The 24,498-nt window shown below is 38.5% G+C and overlaps 1 protein-coding gene across 2 annotated transcripts; it reads left to right on the top strand.

Moving 5' to 3' along the window:
* Positions 1 to 964: 964 nt before the first annotated feature.
* On the top strand, positions 965 to 23,911 carry rnf34b (ring finger protein 34b). 2 transcript variants are annotated; one of them, XM_056243730.1, is made up of 8 exons: positions 965 to 1,097; positions 12,415 to 12,639; positions 13,841 to 14,278; positions 19,030 to 19,092; positions 19,331 to 19,532; positions 20,547 to 20,576; positions 21,296 to 21,337; positions 23,151 to 23,911. In XM_056243730.1, the coding sequence occupies exons 1-8, from the start codon at positions 1,092 to 1,094 to the stop codon at positions 23,339 to 23,341; spliced, it is 1,197 nt and encodes a 398-aa protein (XP_056099705.1). In that variant the 5' UTR covers positions 965 to 1,091; the 3' UTR covers positions 23,342 to 23,911. The 2 variants fall into 2 exon arrangements, with proteins under 2 accessions (XP_056099705.1, XP_056099711.1); XM_056243736.1 differs by lacking the exon at positions 21,296 to 21,337.
* Positions 23,912 to 24,498: the final 587 nt, after the last annotated feature.

Genomic DNA, 24,498 nt, shown 5'->3' with positions numbered 1-24,498 from the left:
AAAATAACTTGTTTGTGTAAATAAGTTCAAAATTGTTTGTCTTGACATATTCAAAATCAGAGGTCAGCTAAGGTGATGAGTTTTGAAAATAGAAACATATGTTTTTTTTTAAGTATTTAAGAACAGAGAGAATTAATCATTGTGAAATACCTCGTCAATAAACATTCCTGCACCTTCCAGTGCTGTAGACCAACAACAGCCAGTTCTTATCCAACTAATTTAAATATTTAAATGAGTTGTAAAAGAACTGGCTGACATTAACAACAAACGGCAGCCAGTTCGTATATCATACTCATTTTAACGTCCCCAGTAAACCACAAAATTTACTTTAGATTAAAAGTTAGCCAGAGTTCACTAAATAAACGCTCGAGAACAGAAAGCGCGTTAATGTGAAGAGGTAACCATAGCAACAGGCCGCTCGAGCGCTTTCCTCTCAATCCTCTGGTCTGGCGTTGGGCGTCACACAGGCAAACAAAAGTAGCCTACTACTGTTATTTGTCACATAATATAATGTTATATATTATATGTATACTTTTATACACATTTATATATCGTAAGTAGTTTGAAAGGTCGGAATCCAATTAGATTAAGCCAGACGAATCTCAACAGATTGCGATTTCCCTTTTGTTGAAAGTCACTGAATAATTCGCACATTAAGGCAGTTTCCTTGTTAATGAAACTGAGAGTGGGGATTTAATTAGCACGGCTAGGGAAATGAGCAAATCAGAGCTGGACATAATTATCAGCGTTTTACACATCTGCTTCCAAACAAGGTCTGTTGAGAAAGCCGTTAAAGGGTCACACTCACACACACTCACACTCCAGTATCGCTGCATCAAACTGATGTCTGCACACATGCGTGGCTCTAAGACACGCCCACTCGCCGGCAAACTCAACGCCGATTGGCTGCTATACATACCAGCGGGCCTTGCTATTTCGGGATTGGCGGATCCGCGCTTTGCCATTACGTTATCCTCTTTTCTACACATACACAAGGATGCTAGAAAGAGAAGACGTAATGGAGTGTTCCTGAGTGTCCTTGCAATGCAAATCACTATAGAATTCGACAGTTTTCACGGACGGGAGTTGCAATGAAGGTATGTAAAACACATAAATCTCAGATGTTTTATTGATATCGACGAGATTTGTCATCTGCGTGGAAACAACGGAATCGTTTATTTCCGTAGGCTGTTGACGTTCGATATGTCAACAGTCGGACTTCGTAAGAGTTGCATCAGTTGGATGCATCAAATGACTTTTTCAAAAGCAATGCGTGTGTTCTTGTTATTTTGTATGCTCGTGCATTAGGAGTGTTTGCTTGGGTTGTCGTTTAGCACGAGATATCTGTAGATATCAGGACAGGTGCAGCTTGATTTGTCCAGTGGAACAGAGTGTACAAGCAGTGATGATCACCATAGCCCAGTTTATCGCAGCACTTCTCTAATGAGATTGGAGATAGTCTTTGCCAGCAGTTACTGGATGAGCTGATATGAATGGACAAGCAGCTCGGACAGTCATGAGGGATAGAAGTGATTTCCCCTACAAAAACGTCACAATTAAATTATATCATAGTGATTATGACGTCAGAACAGCGATACAATTATTGCGCTTGCAATAACAGCGGGACAGAAGTGGTTCCCTCTAAAGAAACGTCGCGATTTAATTACGTGCTTTGTAATTATGACGTCAGAATGGTGATGAAAATTATTACAATTCTTATTGTGATGATTGCTACTGGTATAAATCGGCAGGCAGTTCAGACAGATATGAGGGGCAGAAGTGATTACCTCTACTAAAACGTCACAATTTAATTATAGTATAGTGATTATGACGTCAGATTAGTGATACAAATAATAGTGATTGTGAAAAGGTTAATATCAGTGGACCAGCAATTCACATCGTTTTTCCTACATTTAATTATGTATGTAGTGATTATGACATCAGAATAATTATGAAAATGAATGTGATTCTGATGGTGATGACTGCTAGTCTTATGAATGTACAAAAAGTCAGGAGGGATATAAGTGATTTCCCAGAAGAGAGTCAGAATAGTCATGGAAATAGTAATTCTGTTTGTGATATCTGCATGGCTGAGCTGTAATTAGACCAGCGGTTTAGACAGTCATGGCTAAATTGTCATTTTTGAATTGTGGCATAGTGATTATGACATCGGAATTGTGATGAAAATGATTGTGATTGATTCTATTTGTGATGTCTGGTTGAGCAGATCATAATTGGACCAGCAGTCTGACAGTAATGAGTAAAATGTCAGTTTGAATTATGATATACTGTATGACAAATGTTTGGCCAGGCTGGTATAAATGGACATAAACATCACAAATGAACTATCACATAGTGGTTATGATGTCAGATTCAGAATAGAGGAAAATGTTGAAAAGTGTGAAGATGAAAATGACTGATTCCAATAGTGATTATTGAGTTTTTACAACGGGAAAAACTGCTCAGACAGAGATGATTTTTCTCATTGAAACTCAAAATTGAAAATTGGCATAGTGATTATATTTATGATGTCCGAATAGTAGACTGTAAGATGGAGGGAAGATTGGGATCAAAATGATCGTGCATGTGATTATGATTGTTGTGATTTGTTCTGTTGCTCAGTCACGCGGAACAAAAGTGATTCCCCTTCTAAAACATCACAGTTGAATTATGACACGATGAATATAATGTCAGAATAATTGATTATGATGAGAGATGTGAATGTGATAAAAAGTTTTGGTAGGCTACTATGATTGTGGAGGTATTTTAAACCAGAGTTAAAAGTGGGAATGGGCGACTGGGCGTACATACTGTGATTTACAAGATCTGGTGATTGTGATGAGTTTTTTTGTCAGCAAGGATCTTCCGTTCGGCACATAATGACTAAATGCTTTCAAATACTAATTTCCATTCAATGTGTGAGGCGGGTTTTTTTAACTCAGTGTTGACCTCACTTCTTCAGGGAGCAGCCATGAAGCAAAGCGTGAGTGGGTATAATTAGAGGGTTAATCACATGTTAGATAATTCTGAATAATTCCTCTCATTCAAAAGAGCAACCCCTGTCTGGCCTCGTTTCTCCCTGTGGTTTCTGTAATGACACTGTGTGTGTGTGACACTTTTAAAGCACATAATCTTCCGAGAACTCCCTTCTGTTCTGAAAGAAAGCTTTTTCTGAGGATAACCACTCTTCTTTTACATCGCTTTTGCTTAATTTGAGTGGGAAAGCATTTCAAATCAGACATAAGATGGATTTTAAAATGCGAATTGTGGTTATTATTTCTGGAGGTGTTTAGAACCCTGATATTGTACAATCAGTCAATGATATATATCTGTTCATTCATTCATATTCTACTTTATTTGGTATCTGGTCCACACTTTAGCTGAAGTCATTATTTTTAGGACTCTAGAAAGAGTTAAACAAAAGTCTGGAGAAATTTCAGCTGGAGATAATCTGCCTTCGTCTGTTTTATATTGAAAAGCAGTGGAAATGAAATGGCATATCTCCACCAAAATCATTATTAGAAACGCCAGTCATTTTGTAATAAAGTTAGCAACAAAAAAAAATCTACTGATGATTATGAAGATTTTTCTAAATTTACATTTAATAAAAAAACATTTGTCTCTGTAACATTGTCTAAATATTGTACTATACTAATGATGTCTTATTAGATCCCAGCAAGGTTCCTACACTTCTTTAAAGGATTAATTCACTCAAAAAAATTACTCACCCTCATGCTGCTATTTGTCAAAAAAATTTTGAAGAATCTTCTTCACACAGCTCTTTTTCCAAACAAGGAAAGCTTATAGTGAATCAGGGTTATTATAGTTAACTAAAACTAAAACCATGAAAAAAACATTTCCGTTACTTGACATATGTAATATACACGTTAATAAAAAAAAAAAAAAAAAAAGTATTTTAAAAAAACGTATTTTATCTCAGCTTACTGCCAAGACGACATTACTCATTTTAATTTAGTTTAACTAAAATAAAAATGAATAAAAACTTTATAGATACATACTGTATATAAAAATAAAAAAAAACGGACAAAAACGCACAGCAAAATGACTTTAAAATAAAAATGAAAAATATGTAAAATTCAAAGCTGTTGAGCTAAAAAAAAGCCATTTTTAAAGTCATACTTTTAAACTATATTTAGTGCAATATGGATCCGTTTTATGATGTTTTTAGTCATTGTGGCTTGACTCATTAATTTTTGGATGAGCTATTCCTTTAAGAAACATTTCTTAAACCAACAACATGTTCAAAGCTGCTCAGTCCCATATCTGCTTGTGTAATTAGTTATGCACTCTCATGTGAATGCTCATTAGTCAGAAGTCATTGGAAGTCATGCATCTCTTGTCAGTGGAAGGGATTCCATTACTCTAGTTCTTCCTGAGCTTTACAAAGACCGGCGCTGCAGGAGAGAGGAGGGACGAGGCATTTGCTTTACCTTTATTCTGTTGTGAATCAGAAGTGCTGATTCATTGTTTTTAAGAAACATCAGGCTCAATTCAGTAGAACGCATCTTGTCAAGTCATCTTATTCCCAATCCCAGTGCTAAATGCAGTTATAAGTTTCTGCATGTATTATATCTTGAGCACTGGAGACATTAGTCTGAATTCAGTTGATGTTGGCATGCACATGGTCTCTCTGGAGTCCAGTGTCCTCATCAATTAAAAATAAGCATTTACCATAAGATTCGCTTTCAAATGAGTCCCTGTGCAGCAAATCGTGACATAGGGGAACTGTAACGCTCTGTTTTCCTTGAAGGAAACAGCGCTCCGAAGGCCCTTGGTCTGACGTGAGAGAATAGGTCATCAGATCTCTAAAAGCAAGAGACTGTATCGCTGGAGTCCTCCACACTGTGTCAACCTGTCAGAAACTATAGCAGAACCAATGCTGGGTCAGACGTACTTTAGCCAGACGGACGAGATGTGCACACATGTTATATATAAACAATCACCGGAAAGATGTGGTGCTTTTTACTTCGACTTGTTCAGTCATTTCTCATTTCTGTAACTTCCTCTTAGAAGCCTTTATACAATGCATTATTAAGATATTCTTAAAGCACACTATAGTTACTTTTAAAAGTAATGCATTACAATATTGCATTACTCCCTAAAAAGGTAACTAATTGTGTTTTTTTACTTTTTATGGAAAGTCAAGTCACCTTTATTTATATAGCGCTTTATACACTACAGATTGTTTCAAAGCAGCTTTACAGTGATAACAGGAAAAAGAGAAAATAATGCCATTGTTCAGCTGAAGTAAGTTCAGTCTTGATTCAGTTTCATTGTAAAGATCATCAATTTTTAAATGAGTTCATTTCATCTTTAAAGCAGTTCTGCAGAAAACAGTGATGTCATCGTGCAGCTCAGTTCAGTTCTCATCCAATAGTGTCTGTGCAGTCAAATCAACAATATTTTTGAATATAAAGTAATGGGTTAAGTTAATTTTGCATTACTTTTTCTGACCTGGGCTGGGTTTGCTTGTTTTGTTTATAAATAATAAAAAAAGTAATTTTTTTTACTTTTTAAATGTTTCACACCAGAAGTGAAATAAACAAGCCTCAGGCTGAAGGAAATGCAAATTCACTCTTGTACAGTAGAGGGCGCTGCTCAAAATAACCTTCAGCGGTGCTGCCACTCTGGATCACAGAAGAATAGGATGCAGGAGAAGAAAGTTCTCAAACCAAAAACTGAAACACAAATATGATGTTTAACAAAATGTATACGGTCCTACTTGACCGTAGCGGGATTCAAACTGGGGTCTCTGGCGTGGGAGGCGGGTGCACTAACAAGGACGCTAAAGACACAGTCGCTAGAGCACCTCTTGAGATCAGGGGAGTTAGGTTTACACACACACACACTCACAGCTTTTACTGGCCTACGTCCGTTACACTCACCCCCCTAAACCTCACTCCTACCCGGGTCACGGCACCAAATCTAACCAGTCCTACTCGACCGACCCCCTCCAAGTGGGATTTGAACTGGAGTCTCCGGCGTCAGTCGCTAGCTCGCCTCTTGAGGCCAGGGGAGTGAGGTTTACACGCACAGCTCTTACTGACACGTCCGACCGTTATAGTCATTTTTGCTTATTTGTACGGTTGAATTAGATCATCGAAGGTCAGCAGCAAAGACATTAATTAATAAAGTGAGATTAAATACATAAAGTCTTGTGTTATTTAACATATTTAATTATTTGCTGGTTTGTGTTAAAAAATAATACTTTTTTAAATTAATTTTGAGGAATAAATAATTGAGTAAATGCAAACTCACATTTAGTCTAGAACTACAATAAACATATTCACACAACGCCTCTGCACTTACTCTGATTTCTCTCAACATGGAGACAGGAGAGCTGTCAGTCAATAAATGGGAAAACAAAGTAGCTTGCGTTACTTATTTGAAAAAGTAACTCTGATACTTTGTTGTAAATTTTAAAGTAATCCATTACTTTGGTTACTTAAAAAAAGTAATCTTATTACGTAACTTGCAATACTTGTAAGACTTTACCCGCAACACTTTTCTCAGTTCGATTCAAGTTTATAGCACTTTTCAAATATAGTATATTTCAATACACATTGTTTCAAAGCAGCTTCATAGAAAATGTTTCAATGATACAGTCAGTTCATATGGCAGCAGTAATAAACTGCTATACGATAATATAAGTTATGTGGTTAGTAAACATAATGAATTCACAATGAACACAACGAGCATGTTAGACAATGATTACAGTTTTAGATTATAATAATTGCAATAGGATAATATTTGACAGTTTTGAATGTAGATCCAAAGTTGGTATCGTCTGAAGTCTTTGCAAGTTTAAAAATCATGCAATAGGCTACTTCATATTCTACATTCAGGCTTCATAAAAAGTGCTGCAATTTGTAAGTAACAAATGCAAATATACACAAAAAATGCGAGGTCTTGGGTTTAGAAGCTGCCGTGTTCTTCTCTCAGTGGTTTTGTGATAGACGTGGGTGCCTTGCTGAGCTCACGGGGCTCTAATTGAAGTGACAGGGGGAAGCTGTGCCACCGGCTCTCTGCCAGACTGAAGAACGAGCAGCGGCTTCATGCCCTGACCTTACGTTACGCAACACGGAGATCACGCTCACTGCCATACTGTTCTAATGCTGAGGAACTGCCAGAGGGACTCCACTCAAACCCAGGGTGCACTTCATGAACAGCCAACATCCTTTATAATATGATAAACAGGAAATATTAGTGACCTGCCAGACAGACTGCAGTATAAAGGGTTGTGCTTTTTGAACGGGCTTACACTTATTAAATAAAAAATATTTGTTTATTATTATAATTACTATAGTTATGGCTAATACCAAGTTACAACAGTTTTGGTACAACTGTGGCATTTTTTATTTTTTTTGTTCACCTCCATTCAAAAGTTTGGGTTCAGCTTCAGTCTGTATTTTTTTAAGATATTACTACTTTTATTCTGCAAAGACTCATTACATTGATCAAAAGTGACAGTAAAGACATTTATAATGTTACAAAAGATTTCTAAATGCTGATTTTTTTTCTTTTGGATTTTCCTGTTTATCATAAGAATCCTGAGAAAATGTATCACGGTTTTCACAAAAATATTTTAGCAGCACAACTGTTTTCAACATTGATAATAATAAGAAATGTTTCTAGAGCAGCAAAACAACATATCAGAGTGATTTCTGAAGGATCATGTGACACTTAAGACTGGAGTAATAATGCCTAAAAAGTCTTTAAATTGGAATAATATTTCACAATATTACTGTTTTTAATGTATTTTTGGTCAAACAAATGCAGTCTTTGTGAGCATAAGAGATTTCTTTCAAAAACATAAAAAAAATCTTACTGACCCCAAACTTTTGAACGGTAGTGCATATATGTATATTGCCGGGTCCACAAGTCTGAGCACCTTTTCTTTCATTTTTCTAATTTAATGCAGTTTTTTTATTACAAATTATATTATCAGCATAACAATTAGAGTGTTAAGTGTTGCAAAATCAACCAACCCTTTTGCTGTAATGTCTGTAGCACTCAATTTTTGTTTCTATATATTATGTACTTATTTAAAATTTTATATTAAATTGTAAGTTGTTAATTTTTTTTTTTTTTTTTAAGGTATTATTTTGTGCTCTGTTGTCTTTCTATATAAGTCTTTCTATATTGATTTCTGATAATCACTATTATCTAATTGTTGTGTGCTCATACATACACAAAAAACACTACACACAGCAGTGTTGGCCTGCATTTATGTAGTGTTTAAACAACAAACGGAGAGCTCCGCCTGGCTTGACCTGCACTGAGCAACAACAGATTTCAGCCGCTCAGCCAACACTGAGACGTCAAACACAGAACAACCCATCGCTCTCTCTGCACCATAGGATGCATGTATGCTCATTTCAGCTCATCGATTCTCCTGCTCTTTAACAGAAGATGCATTCTTCTCCCCCCCACCTCCTCTGAAGTGTTATTCTGAGAGAAGACATCACGCCATGTTGGATCACAGGCGCTGATGAAAGCTGCCGGTTAGCCATGGTTCATGATGGTTGTGCATCTGTATGCATAAATTAGGGTTTATTCATCGAAGAAACAATGGATGTTGTTTCCTGTAGGATTTTATTTTTATTTCGACTTCTTATGCATTACTGTCCATTCACTGAGCAAGCACAGATCTGATTGGCAGACTTTACGAAACTTCTGTGAGTTTTTTTTTTTTAAGTGCACTATGTAACTTCTTTTTTGTTTAAAATGAACAAAATTTAAATGAGTCAACACGCAATCGAAACTTCTTCCAAAACGTGTTTTTGTCTTACCCTGATTCACTATGGTAAGGATGGTTTTCGTGGGGAATTGCATACATGCGTCACTTGCCCGTGTGTGTCTCTTCAAATCCAACATGACATCATGACTTTGCGTAAACATACACGCCACTTTCAAGTCAAGTGGCGTGTTATCTACACGCATTTTGAGCTATCCGCGTGTATGTCCACGCCGAAATCTTTTGCGTGTATGTCTACGCCATTAAACGTCCGAGTGATTCCGCGTGTATGTGTACGCCGTTAAATGTCCGAGCGAAACGAAGCAAAATCTAGATCTACATCTGTGGAGCGATATTTCTTTTCCTAGGATGGTAGGAGAAGACTCATAAATGGTATTAACCCCAGTGACGGGTAGGTTTAGGGACGGGGTTGGGGTAGGTCATATATTTATATATACATAATACAGTAATATAACGTTAAGTCAAAGGCGTTGATAAACACGCTGAAAAGCGATTATGCGTGTTGATAGCACGCCAAAAATGGAAATACGAATTGGCGTGTCATACATACGCCATTTCATGAGATCAGTCTGTCAAATCTGTTAATACAGAAAAGTTGCTCCAGCTACTTTGATGCCATGCGTGTATGTTGTGGGAGTGGCAGGGGTTAGTTGTCACAATGAGCGAGAAAGGTTGACACGGAGCAGCTAAATCTTGAACCTCTGGGGAATCACCCATTTTAAACAAACGGCATCAGAGTCAGCTGGCAAAAAGAGAATGTGACAGAATTCGTAATAAAACAAGAATCAACATTAGCCTGGCTTTTCAGAGATGGCGAGAACTGGGGAATTTGAAATTGTTGACATTTGTATTACTTATCAGGTGAGTAAGGTATTTTATTGAAAGATTTTTGCCATATGTAGCTCCCTAATAGCCTGGCAAGCCAGACCTACATCAAGATGTTTGGTCTGGGAACTCACAATTGGCATACCTCAATCCGAGGGGCGGGATTAACGGTTGTCTTTCAATATCCCTCGGCACGCAATAGGATAGCGCTACAACCAACCAGAGCAACGAACGGCTGTGGCTGAGTGAGTCCCATGCGTTTTTCCACCAGTGAACCAGCTAGTTGGTATATTAAACTTTTGCCGTATCCGGTCGTCAAAACTCTGAACACATCTTCCTTTTTTAGGAATGACTTAAGTGACGTTCTCTTAACTCCAAGTCATCCAGAGTCGCGGGCAAAGCCGATTCGAAAGACCGCTGTTCTCCAGCAGCATCTTCTTTGTTTTCAAGCAGAGGGAAATCACCTATGGAAATCACGCGGAACCGTCATAACTCTGCCGTCATATGTTAAGCCCGCCCACCAACACTACACGATCTGATTGATTGGCCAGACCAGTTTTTGTTTTTTCCAGCTCAAAAGTCTATGGAGAGTTGCTAGACCACACTTTGCTGCAAAATAATTTTTGCTGCCGCTAGGGTGCGTCTAGATTTCTAGGCTAGCTCTCTAACAGAGTTCATTGTAAAGCATTATCTATTGTGAAGGGTCATTTCATTATGGTTGTTGAAGCGCTATGCTGGAATTTATTTTCAAGGAAGTATCGTGTCTATTAATGGGTAAAACTACAGAAATGTCTTCTGCTAGTCAGGGGTGCGTTTCCCAAAAGCATCGTTAGCCAACTATGGTCGCAAGTTCCATTGAACTCTATTGGTAACGACAGAACTTGCGACCAAAGTTGGTTTTGGGAAACGCACCCCAGCTTGAAATCCTTTCCATTTAAACTGGTTATATCTCTTACCTTAAGCCTATAGTAGTGAATGGTTCATGAACATTAGGATAACTACATTCATCCACAGTCACGTAGAGCCGAAACAATGTTCTTCTGCAAAATGCAGGCAGTTTGTTTGTTTGTTTTCCGCTAGAAGGGCAAAAGTTACACAGTGTACCTTTAACTGAAGTTGAAGACAGGTGACAGGTTGAAGTGCTTCAGAGAATGAAAGAATCACTGGATTTGCCAAGGTTAGTGGCATCAAATTGTCAAAAGATATTTAGATTAGAGTTTTGAGATGCGTCCCTGCTGGGGGGAAAAAGCACTTCAACTTTGGAGAGATTGCTGGTTCAAACTGCTTAGTCTCCTAGCCTGACCGGCTGAAAAGTTCCCAGAAACACTCAAAACAGACCAGGCTGGAGACCAACTAAGACCAGAAAACAAACTTAGGCTAGTGTAGAGTCGCCATGAAATGGACATTTTCCTATTTTCTAAATCCATGTTATTGATCTTAAACTTGAACTCAAACTTCTCTCTGAACACACGCTGGACTTTTCCAATCATTTTGTCCACTTAAACGCCGCCTCTTTCTTACAAACCTCAAGCTCGCATTCAGATGTGCTTCAATCTAATCAACAACCGATGGATGGAATCAAGTCTCGTCCTACTTTTTTCTTCTTCTTCTTCTTTACTTTTTTAACTGGATTAGTAGCAAGTAAATTAGATATCCATAAGATTTTTTTTTTTTACCTTTGGGCCTTGCAGAAATTCTGCATTTGAAATATGTGAAATAAATTATTATTGTGGTACAATCTATTCCATATAAACATAAATAAAAAATAACTGGTTGGTTGCTTTACATTCAATCAGATCTCATTTTCACTTTCTAAGTGGGCCAAAACAATCTGCTAAGTGGACTGGACCGTATGCCAGCGGTATTATGACACGTTCAGCATAGTGAAACCAACATCTTCTAAATTTACACCTTAAGTAAATGAAAGCTCTTAGAAACACCAGACCATTAGACCTTCGGAAAGTAAGAATACTCCTGGTAATGCATGCTTTTTATGATTATTATGAAAGCATTGTTTGGTTTGCACATGCATTTGGCTGAAACCAGAGACATCCATTAATCTCAGCTGTTTAGCTCGTACTGGCGTTTTGCTCTGCCGACACCGTTTTAACACTCCAAATGCGTGCTAGAATTAGCCGGACCTTGTCTTGCCCTAACAGCCATTTACACTGTATCATGTTCCTTGAGGATTCACTTAAGAACTGCAAAGCATTGATTTATTTCAGATGATTACTAACAGATTTTATGAGTGTTGAGGTTGAATGGATTCAGTTGTTTATGATGTACAAGTTACATATTGTGAAGCATACACTTTACAGATTTAAAAAACAATGTTTTTGAATATATATATTGAATATATATTTTTAAATGATATTTATTCCTGTGGTGCAAAGCTGAATTTTTCAGCATCATTACTCCAGTCTTCAGTGTCACATGATCCTTCAGAAATCAGTCTAATATGATGATTTGCTGCTCAAGAAACATTTATTAGTATCAGTGTTGAAAACTGTTTTCACTTAGAATGATTTCTGAAGGAATGTGACTGAAGACGAGTAATCACAGGCATACATTTGATATTAAAATATATTAAAATGTTATAATATTTCACCACATTACTGTTTCTACTGTATTTTTGATCAAATAAATGCAGCCTTGGTGAGCATGAGACTTCTTTTAAAAAACATTTGTTTAAAAATTGTTAGTATATATGTGACTGGCACACAAAATTGCCCTCTGTGGTAAAGTGCTTGATCGTTTTTGCCATTGCCTTATCATAACACACTGTGTGTGAACATGTCCTTCTTCTCCAGGCGGGGGCCTCCTCCATGTGGGCGTCATGTTGCGGGCTGCTGAATGAGGTGATGGGCACAGGGGCGGTCCGCACCCAGCAGCCAGGCTTTGGAGCCGGAGCAGGGCCGTTCCGCTTCGCCCCGAGTGCTGGTTACTCCACCTACCCACCCAGCAGCACCACCTCAGGAAGCGCAGGCCTGGCGTGCAAAGCCTGCGGACTGGCCTTCTCTGTGTTCAGACGAAAGGTAGGATACCTGGGGTTTATGAAATATGATTAATGATTATATATATATAATGTTGATCTGTCATGCCTAAGTCTGGCATGCCTCATTTCCTGGCAAAGGAAGGACAGAAGTGATGAAAGATCGACTTTGAAGCATTAACTTTCCCACAAAGCATCAGTGTTTTGAAATGCTATCAGCACATTCACACCTGTCTGCAGACGCTCAGATCCCCAGACAGTGTGATACATTTGCAGATGCTCACCACAGCACACATGTGCACAGACCTGATGGATAGACCTGACATTAACCCAGAGTGCAATGGTTTGATTGAACAGCTCATTCATCAGCAGGGTGGCATTTGATAACAACCACTGAGATTGCCAACAGAGATTCCTCAACTGCTTCTGAGAGTCTGAAAGTGTCTTGAAAAACGATGGAAGTGTTTGTATTCTGTCAATCAAAACAACTAAAGCGTGACGTAATTAAATCACAAACATAATAGTTGGCTGTTTAAAGCAACACTAAGTACGATTTTTTACCTTAAAATAATGGTTTCAGTGGTAACAGGGTGAAAGGCACTTCTGGATTCGCTTTGCGGTCCTATATCTGCTATAACCACGCTATGTAAGATTGCCAGATCGGGTCGGGTTTCTGTAGTTCTAATGAGACATAAGAAAACTACAAATTTGACTTGCTTTACGTCAAGCGTTACAATAGTCATTATTTTGTTTTTCTTCGTTTCTGATGTCGCAATACATCATACTTTCATGAAATCATGCAACATACTCTACCTTGTCTGTGGACATCGTTCATTCCAAAGCCGGCTGGATAAACAACGAGCGTGCGTGCGACAGTAGGCTAAAATATTTACGACAGCGGTAATGGACAATTCCGCTTCCGACCTGTAGGGCGACCGCAGAGGAAAAGTTACTTGGTGTTGCTTTAAAGCTATACTATGTAACCTGTTGATGAAGTTAGTTGCAGAGGAACATTGGTTTTGTTATTACGCGAGTTAATACAATAATGGAAGACGGATATCTGAAAAATATTTCTTACGAAAACCTAGTTAATGCACAGCAAATGTGCTGCTATGCTAACTATGTTGAATTTTGTTTTATTATAGGTTCTGTCGCCTTCTGTTTATTACAAATTTTGTTCATTTTGAACCAAAAAAAAGTGACGTAGTGTAGCTTTAATGATTCATCTCTCTCTCTCTTCGCAGCACGTTTGCTCGGACTGCAAGAAGAGCTTCTGCTCGCTGTGTTCTGTGCTGCAGGAAAACCTGCGGCGCTGCGCCACCTGCCACCTGCTGTGGGGCACGGCCTTCCAGCGGCCCAGGCTAATGCGACTCCGCGTTAAAGACCTGCGGCAGTACCTCACGCTGCGAAACATCAACACGGACACCTGCAGGGAGAAAGAGGACCTGGTGGACCTGGTGCTCTGCCATCTGGGTGCCGAGCTGGAGATCGGGGAAGATGAGGAGGAGGAGGAAGTGGAGGAGCCGGAAGCGGACACGGACAGTCTGCCATCACTTCCGCGCTCTCTCTCCACACCGCCCGCTTCCACAGCGCGCTCCTCCTCCCAGCAGTCGGCGCTGTCCGTAGCCGTGTCTCAGGGAGAAGCTCTCAGTCGCAGCGATAGCTCAGGGACAACCAATCAGGTGAGGCGCTTTCTTTCAGTCACTTTACCGATGGTTTCCCATCACAGTTCGGTTATAGAATGCGGTTTTGTTTTGTTTTGTTTTTTTGTTTCGCCCAACAAAAAAGGATTTGGACTAGAGGTCTTCACGGGTCCACTTGGATCCGAAAACCCGAGGTCCGACCCGAGACCCGAGCGGGTTCGGGTCCAAAACTCCGACGAGTGTCTCAGACACGGGTCGGGTTCGGTATTAGTGGCCTCGGGTCTCGGGTAATTTAAAATAAATATGCCTTTTCCAAATGGACCCGAGAAGACCCGAATTCTTTAAAACTATGTTGGGCATTTAACAAAATTGCAGTATTTAAAACAACTCTATGACATCGTTCTCTCACTTTTTCTAAGTGAGAGAGCGAATCCGCGCTTCTACGTGCAAATGGGCTATAAGCATAAGCACGGTTGCCTCCGCATTTATTTACCATAGACAGTAAAAGAAATGGACACAGCGACCCCATAGACTTCAACGGAGAAAAGTGAAGTCAAATAGAAGCACTCACTTCCTGATTGCCAAGCGCACTGCGCATGCTCAAACTGAGCTTGAAGACGTAGTTGTGACGTAAGCAACCTGACTGACAGTTGTACGTCTTCTAGTAGCGGTGCCAAGAGGAATCTGAACCATTCCCTTCTGAATCTTGCAGAGCCGGAGATGGTGAGTATTAGCTGTCCATGAGCTAGCAGCAGGAGCAACTTTATGACTCTCTATGGGCTTCTCCCTTGACTTTATGCCTCCACGTCCCCTGATTGTGCGTGAGCTTCTACATCTGTCTTTACGGTCATTTCTCTTCTATGCGACAGAGAGTCGCGTGTTATGACGCAATCGTTAGCCTATTTTTACAAAAACTCCTTCTACGGGGCCACAACGTAAGATACAAGGTAATGGAGCATTTTATACATTGTCATGTTTCTTTAGAAATAAATAATGGACAAATGGAGTCTTTAAACGTCTCAGATGTAAAGTTATTCGCTGTCAAAGTGACGCAAAAATGAATGGGAGTCAATGGGATGCTAACAGCAGGTGAAGGCTTGTTAGCCAATGGCGGCGCCCGGGGAGACTTCAGTTTCCGGCTGGTGGATTACCCCCTTGTTATTTACTCGGTTGCTCGCTCCACATAAACCAACCGCTCCCTTTGCCAAGAAGAACTAGTGCGCCATCATGTGGATGGATGTTTGACAAAATGCAAGTATTTGAATTGTCGTTAAGCCAGGCCTGTCAATCAATTTTAAAAATACGCGACACTGTCAGAAAAGCATGGAGGCGATAACAGACATTGCGAAAAATGTGAGGGAAAACGAATGGTGGTTCTAATCATCGTATGGTCCGGTAAATAAGATTATACCAAATTTTATAGGACGTAATGGGTTACAGTGATGTGTGATTGACATTTTAGCACTTCAGCGCGCTTACACTTGCGCGTCTATGTTAAGTGCATTTTTGAGAAACGCAGGGCTGCAGGCTGTGCACAATGTAAATGCCGTTTACGTTCGGGTCCAGTCGGGTTCTAAAGGAAATGGCGTCGGGTCGGATTCGGGTCTAATTTTATCGGGTCTGTCTCGGGTCGGGTTTTTCTTTAAAAAAAAAATGTATGCACGTTGGGTTCAGGTAAGTAGTGATTCGGGTCGATTCGGGTTGGGTACAGTTTTTAGGACCCGAGAAGACCTCTAATTTGGACACTTAAAATGTATGAGTGCATAACTTGGCACTTCTCGTAAAGAGTAGGGGTGTAACCCCGGTGTCCTGGCCACATTCCACCCATTGGCCCCTGCCAATCATGGCCTCCTAATAATCCCCATCCACTGAATTGGCTCTATCACTCTCTCTCCTCTCCAACTATATAGCTGGTGTGTGGTGAGCGCACTGGCGCCATTGTACTGTGGCTGCCGTCGCATCATCCATGTGGATGCTGCACACTGGTGCTGGCTGAGGAGAGAACCCCTGATATGATTGTAAAGCGCTTTGGGTGTACAGTAGTACATATGAAAGCGCTATATAAATGCCTCATTCATTCATTCATTCATAACGTAATTATCAAGACTTATGTTTATTTAACTCATTTTTAACATGGAAACAATATATATATACTCATTTACTATAAGACGTGTGATTCAGCATTTATAATCAATAAGATATATTCATTAAATTAAATGTGGCAATTTACAAAAGATTTAAAATACACTTTAATACACGTTTATTTATTTATATTTTTTATAATTTTGTTAAATTATATTTATTTATATTTATTTTCAATGGTTTAAATGGCCACTAAACAGAGCAATATTTTGAAAACACAACAGTGTTTACAGATTTACACATTCCGCCTTCAAATGACTTACCTAAAATTGCACAGTAAGTATTTTTTAACATGAAACAAATGACCAAAAACCTTTCTTCTAATGTATTGCATTAACATTACTGTCAATTATTATCTTTAAAATTTTTGTTGCGTTATATCATAATTTAGCATGCCTACTGTTAAAATCCGAATTGCATTGCAAAAATGCGTTTTATTGCAATTGCACCCCCTGATCTATTGAGTCCTGTTCTCAGTACAGTTATTAAGCTGCTTACAACCCTCAGTTAGCAGGCACTCATCCGCTCTGACGTGCCTTGATGTGACGTGACCGCGTGGATACTGGAAACAGCTGTACCCCACCAGGCTAGCCGTGACGTTTAAGCCTTTCCTTTTTATTTAGACGTGAGTCACGTGACATGCTGAGTGCGTTACATAATGTTGGAACAGGTTGTCCGATAATTCCTGAATGACTTGCACTTACAGTTAAAGAACAGCACAGACATTAAAGTGCGTTTTAAGAGGCAAATGACTAAGTTTGATAACTACATAAATTCACCCTGAAGTTTTAAAGAGTGTGTCTGTGTGTTCACTGTGATGGTCTAGTGTGACTTTAGAGCCCGAGTTGGCAGACTGACCCATTCATTATTAATACGCAGCCAGCCAGCCAGCAAAGCTGCACGACGTCTGTATGTGGCCCGTGTGTGAGATCTCAGTCCATGTGCTGAGCCCTCTCATAAACACAGTCATTCTTCTGCAAGACAGCAGAGAGGAGCAACGCAGAGCCATTAGCTAATTGTTCTGAATGCGTCAAATGGGAAAAGAGAGAGAGAGCGAGAGAGAGAGACCAAAGCGGTCTGCACACAGTCCTTGTGTGAATGACACAGGGAACGAGTTATTGCAATCAGTGGGAATGAATGATTGAATCTGTAATGTGTTGTTATTTGATGTGCAGTTGCAGAACCGATGGAAGCTAATTGTGAAGATGTGATGGTAGATGGTTTCATTTAAATGCACTTAAACAGACAGAGATTATTCATAGGTTTGAGAAAGCATTTTGACACTTAAACATTTTTTCAAGAATTGCATGACTTTCATTTTTAACATGGTGAAAACAATCCAAAAACAATTTTATGATTTACTTTAAGATGTGTTTTACAATTTATAATGTGTAAAATATGTTAATTGAATTAAATCTATTACTTAATGAGGCAATTTTAGTTCAATATAATATAATATTTATTTATTAAACATTTATTATTTAAAATACTTGCAATAATATATTGCAATGTATCAAAATTAGGTGTATTTTTTTATTATATTATATAATATTATATTATATTACATTTTATTTAAATCCGGTTCTTTGAACTTTCTATTCATCAAAGAATCCTGAAAAAAGTTAATCATGTTTTCCACAAAAATATTAAGCAACACAACTGTTTTGTACATAAATAATAATAATGTTTCTTGAGTATCAAATAATCAGCATATTAGATTGATTTCTGAAGGATCATGTGACTCGAGTAATGATGCTAATAAATTCAGCTTTATATTCACAGGAATAAATTACATTTTTAAAAAATAATTAAAATGATCATTTCTATACTCAAACAGAAAACAAAAATCTTGAATTGTAATTTTTCGCAAAACTGTTTTTGCTGTATTTATGTTACTGGCCCCAAACTTTTCCAATGTTTTTTTAAATGTTTGTTTTGTTATGTATAACATGATTGTATTTAATATGGCTTGAATTTATAATCTGAAACATTAAAAAAAATTATATTTAAAGGAGCTGTATGTAAGATTGTGGCCAAAACTGGTACTGCAATCACTTTCAAATTACTGTAGAGCGGTGTATCCCCTCCCCCTCCTCCCTGACTCGAGGTTGCCAGATAGGCTGCAGGATCCAGCAGGAACGTGACGAGCTGCAGCTGTGGTAACTAGAGCAGAGCTGGCAAACCGGATGCCGCAACACTACTGACTTCGTGATTGGTAGATAGGTGGAGGGAGGAGCATCAGACCAAAACACAACATGACAACATCAACATCAGTTGAGGGCTGCAACTTCACTTTTTGAATGACAATATCCTGGCCAGACTACTGTTGTCAGTGATATAAGTATTTAAAATGTACATGATTTCTTAATGTCTAGTGACATATCAGGTCTATTTTATGATTAATTGAAATAAATTTCTTACATACAGCTCCTTTAAGATTTTTTAGTCTTCTTCTTTTTCTGGCCAATCTACTCATTTGGCATTTTTATTCATTTAGCATATTTTTTTCCACAGCTTTAATCTATCCAGTTTTCTTTTCCAAATGAACAAAACACTAAAGAGGAGAGATGATGGGACAGCACCCGTGTCATCACCCCTGCTCATCGGATTCAACCGGATTCTGATCTTGATTTCTGTTTTATCTTCAGGAACATGGAGATGCTGCATCAGTTTCCCTCCTCAACCTGGAGCCTCATGACGACATACTGGAGGTGAGACAAACCCTCCCTGTGTTCGCTTCTGACAAAATCAGCATGCCCTGGTTGATTGTGCTACCTTCTGTGAAGGCGATTGGGTTACTTCAGCATCCATTAACATTAATTATTCAGTGGCATCCAATAATTCTGCTCAGTGTTTGGCGAATACTTCAGAAAAATCACCAGTCTGATATAATATCAATGTGGACTACAGATCCGTCTACATGTCTCTGTTGCCGTCTGTCCCGAGCAGGCGAGCCCAGCGACGCAGAGACGCGCACGTGCCTCCCTCTCGGACCTGTCCCGCGAGGACGACATCGAGAGCCTGACGGTGCGGCAGCTGAAGGAGATTCTCGCCCGCAACTTCGTCAACTTTTCAGGCTGCTGTGAGAAATGGGAGCTGGTGGAGCGCGTCCATCGTCTCTACAGAGAGAACGAACTCAACAGAAGATCCAGTAAGACTCAATGTGACGCATTATAAAGCAAGTTAGACTCTACCTAAAGTGGTCTACTTGTATTGTGGTTGTTTCTTAAACATCTATAGTCTATATACATCTATATCCCAAAATCAAACGATCCCGGGACACATTATCAGTATATTTTCCGGAATCTCTGTGTTAAAGTTGCTTAAAGGGATACTCCACCCAAAAATGAAAATTCTGTCATCATTTACTCACCCTCAAGTTGTTGCAAACCTATATGAGTTTCTTTCTTCTGCTGAACACAAAGGAAGAAATTTTGAAGAACGATTGGAACTTTGGCACCATTGACTTCCATAGTATTTTTTTTTTTCTACTATGGAAGTCAATGGTGCCAAACAACTGTTTGGTTCCAATCGTTCTTCAAAATATCTTCCTTTGTGTTCAACAGAAGAAAGAAACTCATACAATTTTGCAACAACTTGAGGGTGAGTAAATGATGACAGAATTTTCATTTTTGGGTGGAGTGTCCCTTTAACAGTCTGAGAGCGAGTTGTCACAAAAGGCCTTGATCCAATGTCAAATGGATTGGGAAAAAACCTAAGTCAGCAAGTTTTGTGACCAATCTGAATTCAATCAAAAAACATTTTTTTAAGCAGATGATCCCTCTTCTAGAAGATATCATGAAGACGTTTAAGTGGTAGAATCGTGCAGGAAATGTTCCTTGGGTACTTTATATAACAGACCGTTTTATCTTTTGCTGGCTATATAATTGGCAAAATAATGAGAGGGAAACTCTGTGGTCAGTTTTCTAGATGTTCAGGCTGAAAAGAGCACAGCTGACATCATAGAATAAGAGCGATGGATGAGAAAGAACGCAGTCATTTTATCACAGTCTTCGAATCTTTTTGACAGGCTGCATGTGAGAAAAAACAACATTAAAATTGAATCAGTCAAGGATCAGCCCCAAATCAGCTGTGGCTAATAGGATTTTCAAACAGGCTTGTGCTCTCCATAAAATTGATTCTTCTCATTTTCTTTTGCTTACAGTGGAAAATGTTAGCAACAGCCTTGCTGCAGGTAAGCCAACCAGTTTTGATATTTTACCTGACAGTATTATTTTAAAAATTATTCATATACTATTAAAGTATTTGTTCATATTTTAAATCACTTTTAATTTTATATTTTCAGTTTGAATTTTAGTTTGTTTTAGTTATTTAGTTGTGCTTTTGTCAGTTTTATGATGTTTCTATTCAGAATTATGTATTTTAGTTTTAAAATAATTTTAGCACTTCAGCTTAACTGTTGCTAAGGCTACATTTCTACATGCTCATTTTTGCTATGTAATTTTACTTTACTTTAGTTTTAGTTAACAATAACAACACTGTTACTTGACCTCTGTTTATTTTGATCGTTTAGTATGAAGTGTTGTCTGTCGTGATAGTGTAAATATAAGCTTAGCACACTATGCTTAACTCTGGATTAATGTCTTAACAACGGAGTCAGGATTTGGCTAGTTAGCGTGAGTAGTTAGTTATATTATGCATAATATTTAATGCATAAATATTAAAATAAAAACATTAAACCATGATTTACAAATGTATATATCAAAACCTGACTACCTTCGATTGATTACTAACCCAGTGTGAAAATGGAGCAAGATAACTTGGAAATATTTTCTTTCTGGTTAACAATGTCAAGTTTTAAAAGACAATTTTCTATATGCATGTTAGCCTTTTGACAGGGCTGTCCAATGCTAATAACGCTAACTCTACCATTACTATGTTTGTTGATCAAAGTCATAGCTTACCCACCTCCTATATGCAATGGAGGTATTGGAGGTAAGACCTTTTTAATATGGCTCCAACACCATCATTACCATCATCTCATTGCCATGAATGAAAAGTGACTCTTCCCGATGCATGCTGAGAGAGTTTGATATGTGGTTCTCACGTGCATGATCACATTTGTGTCATGAATTGTGCTCCTAATGTGATCTGTCTTTTTATGGCTTGTCACATTACTGTAATTGCACATTGCCATCATTAATTATGATAATGATTAACACTGCTTGGAAAACAGCCCAAAATTATCCAAAGATTATAGCCGTCCGGTCTGAGACAATATATTAAGTGGCTTTTTGGAGATGGACCAAGTTTCAGATGCTTTAGGGATGTGCCACATTTCGTTTTTTAGAGAGCAATTAATAGAGATAATAAGACTGACATCAGCAGATACTGGATTAGTCTGCTGAACAGAAGAGTTGAAAGCACATACTGTATATCATTTATTAAAAGGTATGACCGCTGAGATTGACTGGCTGGAAGGATGTCAAATAAGAAAGACGGTGTGTTAAAGGAGTGACCATCAATCCGCCATTTTGAAATTTGTTATACATTTTAATATCTCTTAAACAATTTGACATATTGGCACAAAATTTGGTAGGGATCATCAACAGCATCTCCTGAAGGTACCTGAGAAGTTTGAACACAGCGACACCTAGTGTTCTAGAGATATAAGGATTTTTGCAAAAACGCTTATAACTTTTCAAAACATTGTCCAAAGTTTGTTTTCATGTACTTGCGTTTCCTTGGCTTATGCTTATTCCGAAGATATCTCATTTTTCATTTTCCATCATTTTGTTTGTCCGCCATTTTGAAGTGAATGGAAAAACTGTTTTTTCGCTGTTCCTCCTACAAATTTTGTCCGGTTTTGGCCAAAAGTCACCTTTATTTATATAGCGCTTTTTACAATACAGATTGTACCATGCAGCTTCACAGTGATAACATGAATATAATACAACAAAGTTTGTTTCTAGAAGAAAATTGCGTCATCGTCCACCTTAAGTAAGGCAGATCAATAATATTGTTGAATATTAAATGTCCCCAACTAAGCAAGCCAAAAGCCAAGGCAACAGTGGCAAGGAACCAAAACTCCATCAGGGGACAGAATGGAGAAAAAAACCTTGGGAGAACCCAGACTCAGTCGGAGGGCCAGTTCTCCTCTGGCCAATGAACGATCAGATAATCTTTGGACTGAACCGCACAGAAATGACTCGACGGATTTTTTATACTTGCCACCGTTCCCAAGAAATACCTCTCTAAAGTTGAACGTGGCTGTGTTTGTTGCCTTATGCTAGTTAGCTTAGTATGCTAATTGGTTAGCATTCTAACCAGTTGCCATTCTTTCCAATATCTTTGCTCTTCTGGCTATGCACTGCTGTCGGCCCCGTATCACTGCATGCAGCTATATTTTAAATTCGATTTTTGTTCTTTAAAAAAAATTGCATGCTAATTTTTTTCCTGGAACAAAATATTCCATGCATGGCCTCTTATATTTCCATCATATTTGATTTTATTAAATTAGGGGGCAAGACGAAAACATTAATAAAAAATGCTTTCAATGGAGTTTAAAGTTGTATTAAACATGTAACATTTCTTTGAAGCATTTTAATCAAACTGAAAATTGACATCACATTTTTACTGCTCAACATTTCTTTAAAAATGTCATTGTCAATGCAGCTACAGTATTAAAAAAAAAAAAAAAAAAAAAACAAGCCTTTGGTTTAAAAGTACCTTATTACACACGAGCAGAGCACACAAGATCGATAGATGATTAAACCAGATCTCAAACCATCCATATATTGACTTGCAGATGGTGTGCAAATAGCTCAGCTGGGCGGCGTGGATGAGAACCTGTGCCGGATCTGCATGGATGCCGTGATAGACTGCGTTCTGCTGGAGTGCGGTCACATGGTCACCTGCACCAAGTGCGGCAAGAGGATGAACGAGTGCCCCATCTGCAGGCAGTATGTGGTGCGGGCGGTGCACGTCTTCAAGTCTTAACCACGAGCATCACCTCTCCTGAAAGACCAACACACCAGATGGTCCCTGCTGGACTGAGCAGGCTGGGGCCGTGAGTGACTGGACCGAGAGACTGCCCCTTTAGTTTCACACTGGGTAAAGTGGTGGAAACCGGTACTGTGCACACCTTATTTACAAGAGCGAACGTTTCCTGTTGCACATTCTTATTTGGTCATTCATTGACACTTTTATGAGTTTCTGTGGTTGCTAACCCAGGGAAGATGGATTTTAGAGGAATAAAGTATAAAAATAGGAAAGTTTGAATGGTTTACATTCCTGTAAACTTTTTGGAAATGTGTTATTGTATGTGCAATATAAGAAATCTTTACGTGAGCGAGTGTAGAGACCGATTGCCATTAAGATGCATGTTGTCGTAGCAACAGTGAAGACCAATGCCGTGAAGGGGGAACGTAGGTGCCAAAGTAGAAATGTGCTGAACGGCTTCTGGTTTATGTTTTTACGTGCTATATTATTAATAAGCGTGTTATTTTCATGTATTGGCATACCACAATTTCGTGACACAGGATCAAATGACCAGTTAGCAGTTATTTATAGCAAGATGATAATTCATTCAAATTCAATTCAAATCACTTTATTCATCCCCAAGGGGCAATTCAAATTGTATCTTATTTTTTCAGACACAATGGAATCCAGCATCTGCCGTTATGTAGCTTATTACTGGAACCTCAATGATTTTTTTTTATCTTGATCAAATTTTGCAGTATCTGTCAAATGTCAGGTTTGTGGTTGGTTTGTCTCCATTGTGCTGCACCAACAAGATTCTTAAAGATGTGCTAAGTCATTTTTAACTGAACATGTTCGATAATAATAGGGTGGTTATTAAGGTAATGGAAGTTAGGCTGGCTGCCATAAGGAAGGTTCACCTTTATGTAGTCTCATGAGTGTACATTATCAAAAACATTTGTCCAAAGCAAAATGACTTGGTGCACCTTTAATTGATTACATGCCTTGGTAGGTTTTATTTACACAATATTCATTTTTCACTGTTGGTCAAAAATTCTGCTTCGATGTTATTCATGTCCAGCAATACCATGAAAGACATCCGGGGTTTTTTTTTTTTTGGTGTGTTGTACCACATTTACATGGCAACAAAGATTTCCACAAGCGGTGCTACATGG

Source organism: Rhinichthys klamathensis, unplaced genomic scaffold (genome assembly GCF_029890125.1).
Source record: "Rhinichthys klamathensis goyatoka isolate OS25496 unplaced genomic scaffold, OSU_Roscu_1.1 h1tg000027l_1, whole genome shotgun sequence".
Lineage (NCBI taxonomy): Eukaryota > Metazoa > Chordata > Actinopteri > Cypriniformes > Leuciscidae > Rhinichthys > Rhinichthys klamathensis.
The sequence above is the reverse complement of the archived record's forward strand: the minus strand, read 5'-3'. Positions and strand labels throughout refer to the sequence as shown.

Coding starts and splice junctions, on each gene's coding strand:
- rnf34b (XM_056243730.1), top strand. Junction 19,533..20,546: donor CGAACTCAACAGAAGATCCA/GTAAGACTCAAT, acceptor TTTTGCTTACAG/TGGAAAATGTTAGCAACAGC. Junction 20,577..21,295: donor TAGCAACAGCCTTGCTGCAG/GTAAGCCAACCA, acceptor TGTTGATCAAAG/TCATAGCTTACCCACCTCCT.